Source organism: Lactuca virosa, chromosome 1, assembly GCF_052849685.1.
Source record: "Lactuca virosa cultivar CGN04683 chromosome 1, Lactuca_virosa_CGN04683_v6, whole genome shotgun sequence".
NCBI classification, from domain to species: domain Eukaryota; kingdom Viridiplantae; phylum Streptophyta; class Magnoliopsida; order Asterales; family Asteraceae; genus Lactuca; species Lactuca virosa.
Genome location: NC_136426.1, coordinates 169,529,472 through 169,533,868, shown reverse-complemented (window position 1 = coordinate 169,533,868; position 4,397 = coordinate 169,529,472). Strand labels below are relative to the sequence as shown.

Sequence of the window (4,397 nt, the reverse complement as noted above, 5' to 3'; positions counted from 1 at the left end):
TCCGCAGAGGGTGGATTCCCAAAGAGTTCTGTGGACTGATATCAAACATAAGTTCATTATTTTTAACTTTTTTTTGTCAAATTATTTACATAATCACATAAGGTATTAGTGTATTTAAAAAAATATTAATATTAATAAACGAAAATGAACGCAAAAAAAACGAAAAAACGAAAAAAAAAATTAAAAAAATAAAAAAACAGCAATTCCGCAGAGCTGTTGAGGATCCGCAGAGCATTTAATGGTTCCGCAGAGGGTGCTCTGCGGATCCTGTGGTCATTTTCCAAAATTTGATTTTCATTGGTTATTTTCTTCAAAACAATCTCATTTTTTGGTTATTTTCCGAATTTTCTCTTCATTTTTTTGGTTATGTGGTGTGGCGAGATGGACTTCGTGCTGACCAGTAAAGTTGTCGTTGTCAAGCACTAGCCACACCGATGTCAAATCGATCACACTACATAAATTTTTTTTGTCGTTTTATTGCTTTTGTTTGATTCCTTCCATAACAATTGGCAATAAAAATATTAATCGTCCACATATCATATATATAGACTATCAACAGATACAAACTAAGACATAACAATCGTACATCTTGAAATGAATGTTACAGTTAAACGACAAGGTATTAGTGCTTTGGATTTTGATAGTAAATCTTTAGCTTTTCTGGCTTGAAGAGATTCTTAGAAGTATACGTTGAGTTATAAACATCCCCCAGAAGATCATACTGAAGTCTAGCATATAAAATAACCGGTATGGAAGCAATTGCACTGATAACAATAGGTATCCATATCATGTTTTGATAAAGGACGAAAAAACTAACACTAAAAGCGACCATCATGGCTGCGATAGAAAAGAAGAGTGTTGTAAGGCCTCTCATCAGCCTTTTGGGTAATAATTCCAAGAAATCATCTTCAGCATAGCGAGATGTGAGGATAGATAAAAATATTAGGAGTGAAACGGACGAGAATGTCAAAGAAATGGCATCCGATATGACAAATACTATGAAAGATCTTTTATGAAAGAACATAGGAACACCATTAGTTTGATTATAACCACCAGGAACTGTAAACGCTGCTGCAAAAACAATGGTAGCTATAAGAGCTGCCACCACCATACTTTGACTAGCTGTCTCTTTCATCCACTTTTCACCTGAAGAGAGTAGATCTTTGTGCTCCTTGCTGAACAGTTCATGTGGTGTTAATCCATCATTGTTCTTCCTTTCTCGATAAGAAGGAGGAATCATACCTTCTACTTCCTACGTACACAAAAGAAAGGTTAAATCACTTTTGTTTGGTTTGTCCACTTTGAAACTTTCTATTTTAAAACAATTGTAGCTATTCTTGGATGATAGAGTAGAAGCAACTTCAGTAATAATAACTTCTAGTTGTATGAAAGACGAAAGTACAGAGATGTAAAGAGAGAGCTAATGTCTTAAAAAGAAGGAAGTACCTTGAACCACAACAACTCTCGTTGCATTTGTAGAGCAACCCCTGAAATTACTTGAAGTCTCTTTTTCTTTGCACACTTCCCAACTAAATGTAACATATTATTTCCTTTCCGATCCTTCATAGGTGTTATCATATCTTTCATCGAGCCAATCTCATGTAGAAGATTGTAGATACCCTCATGACGATGTGAGATAGCAACATGAAATATAGTTTGCTCGTTATCATTTGTCTTCCATATTAAATCTGGATATTGCCGAATTAGCTCCACTAGAAATTCAGTGTTTCCCATCTCTGCAGCGACAAATAGTACACGTGAAGAGAATGTTTGATTTACACCTTTTACTTCTTGATCACCTTGCCTTCTACTCCATAGGTTATGAATTCTTGTGGGCATCTTCGCAACATTTTCCAAGATGGACCCAAGAAGTTGCTCGACATCTTCCTTTTCCTTTCCACTATTTGTTGGTAGGTCAGCTGGCCCTCTGATAATACCACTGATTTCATCCTTGGATAATTTCACAATTTCTGACCAAATAATTTTTAGTAATTCCATGGCATCAGTTGCTTTTTCAGAAGGCCCAACCTTCACATGAATCAACGCCAAAACTGAAACCCACAACCAAATAAGAAATCAAATAGGTGGATAAAAATGAGTTGATAAGCAAAATATAAGAGTAGAGATTTTCACTTGGACATATGATTCGCCAGATAAAATGCGGTTTTATCCCCTTAAATGCGTCAGGTTTTCGAGCCAAAACTCCAAGTAAAATCCCACTTTTTGCTAGCAATGGCCATCGGGACACTATTTTCAATGCAATATCTACATAATTAATTTGTTTTAACATTTAATCAGGGAAAGTATTACATCAAACGCAACAAATATCATACAACTTTTTTTTAACAGAAGCACATATGAAAACATTTATAGAACAACAAGAAAGGAGCAACAACTACACACCATATTGATCAGCTTCCACGCATTTCTGTAGAACCCAACTGCGATTCTTATCTGTCCAACAATCTCCATGCATCTCCCCAGATTTATCATAAAGATAATTCACCATTTCATGTTTTCCAAATAATGATGCCATATAGAGTGGCATCATTCCATTACTACCAGTGATATCCCCAAGGGTCCCGTTCTTTTCCAACATAGTCATAACAGTTTTGACATTTCCCGCAGCTGCTGCTAAACAAAATGCAGTATTGTCATTATCATTCTTGAGTTCTAACTGTTCCCTTGTCATCTTGTTCACCAGATTTTCTACAAACTTTTCTATCTGTTTACTGCATTTCGCAGATGCTGCAATGTGAAGTGCAGTATCATAGTTTTCACTTATAGCATATCCTACCAGATCTAGATATTGATGTTTATCAAGAATGATTTGAGCAGCTTCCCAATCACCATTGATTGATGCATTATAGAGAGGAACGCAAATGCTGAGGTACTGCGCTCTATTTCCTATTAAGTAACAAAACCGATGTTAATTAAGAGTTGACAATTAGGCATCTTTTTTCGACCACATGAACACTAAGCCCATTGTATTTAGTTTTTTTTTTTTTATTAAATCTCCAAAAAAACATCATTTCTACGATCTTCGGCCTTGTAATAAGGTCCAAACTAGCTAATAAAGGGTGTTTATCATCAAGATTTAGTGAGTGTAGTGGTGGTATCCCTCTTGGTCTTAAACCGATTTGTATCAGATTAATGGGGTAATGTTGTTATTGTTTAAAAGAAATTTTTCAAAACAAACAATCTTTAAAAATTGAAAAACTTATTGGAGAAAATTTTAAATTAAACAAAAGCTTTTTCAATACACTTATAAATTTACAAGTTCCTGCCGTGAGCCTTTTCGATGATTGTGGTCGTTCTCATAGAATTTAAACCAGTTATAAAGAGACGACTTAAAGTAACACATAAATATTCAAAAAAAAAAAAAAAATCATCTTTTATGGGGATATAATGAGTTTTTTCATTTTAGTATTTTCCATGAAGAAAATTCCTATTAAAAAAACCCTGCTATTTTGGTTGCTCTCAATTAATTAATGTGTAGCACTATTCAAATGATTAATAATGATAAGTAAACACATAATGGCATATATAAAAGTTTACCAAGTAGATCTCGAATAGGTAGGTTCCGAATTATTGTTTTTGTTCTTGTTGGTTGTGGTCGTGGTGTTGCACCTCCATTGGCCGTTGTGTTTGTGGGGTTCATTTCTGGGAGTTCTTACTTACTCCACCTGCATACTCATATATTAGTAATATGCAGCCAAAATAGACACCATGAAGATAGCAGTTGGTGTGGTTGAAGCTAATTCACATCATAATTAAGAGAAATTTGCACATATAGCTTCCTTTTGAATGTCTCTGAATTAATGCACAGTAGGAATGAGGAGTTAAAGACATGGATTTATATATGCAGAACTTGATGGACTATGTCTGTAAGTCATCGTCAACGCTTTATTATAAAAAACAAAGTCATCTCAATAGATCTGAAATAGAGCCAAAGAGGCAATGTTAGGTATATAATTTGAAAGGTGACAAGTTAGTGGGAAAACATAAATGAACTGTCGACGTTTCCATATGTCCTCTTTAATATAATTTAATGTTTTCATAGTAATAAAATAAATACTAAAAGTTGAATAATTGAACTTTTTCATATAGTTTGAACGACATAGCTATAACAATAATAAAATATTTGTTATTACTGAATTACATTAACAAAAAATATTACCCAAATAATCCTTTTGCAGAACTATTTAAAATCCTCATACTCAAAAGAAAAAGAAATAAATAATAAAAATGAAAGCGAAATAGATGGTGTTAAATTGGTAAGATCTTCAAATCATACAAGCCCAAAAATTATATCAATCATACTTGGATTTATCTTAAAGATCTATATTGGGATCTTAAGACCCCTTTTAAGATTTTAAAGTTTTGTGCTCATTTCA

The 4,397-nt window shown here is 33.6% G+C and overlaps 1 protein-coding gene across 2 annotated transcripts; it reads right to left on the bottom strand.

Annotated features, from left to right (window-relative positions):
- Nucleotides 1-515: 515 nt before the first annotated feature.
- LOC145161091 (uncharacterized) lies at nt 516-3,842 on the bottom strand. 2 transcript variants are annotated; one of them, XM_079080531.1, is made up of 5 exons: nt 3,559-3,842; nt 2,404-2,907; nt 2,134-2,265; nt 1,447-2,051; nt 516-1,252 (listed from the first exon to the last, which is right to left on the bottom strand). In XM_079080531.1, the coding sequence occupies exons 1-5, from the start codon at nt 3,659-3,661 to the stop codon at nt 623-625; spliced, it is 1,974 nt and encodes a 657-aa protein (XP_078936657.1). In that variant the 5' UTR covers nt 3,662-3,842; the 3' UTR covers nt 516-622. The 2 variants fall into 2 exon arrangements, with proteins under 2 accessions (XP_078936657.1, XP_078936664.1); XM_079080538.1 differs by having other exon boundaries at nt 2,134-2,247.
- Nucleotides 3,843-4,397: the final 555 nt, after the last annotated feature.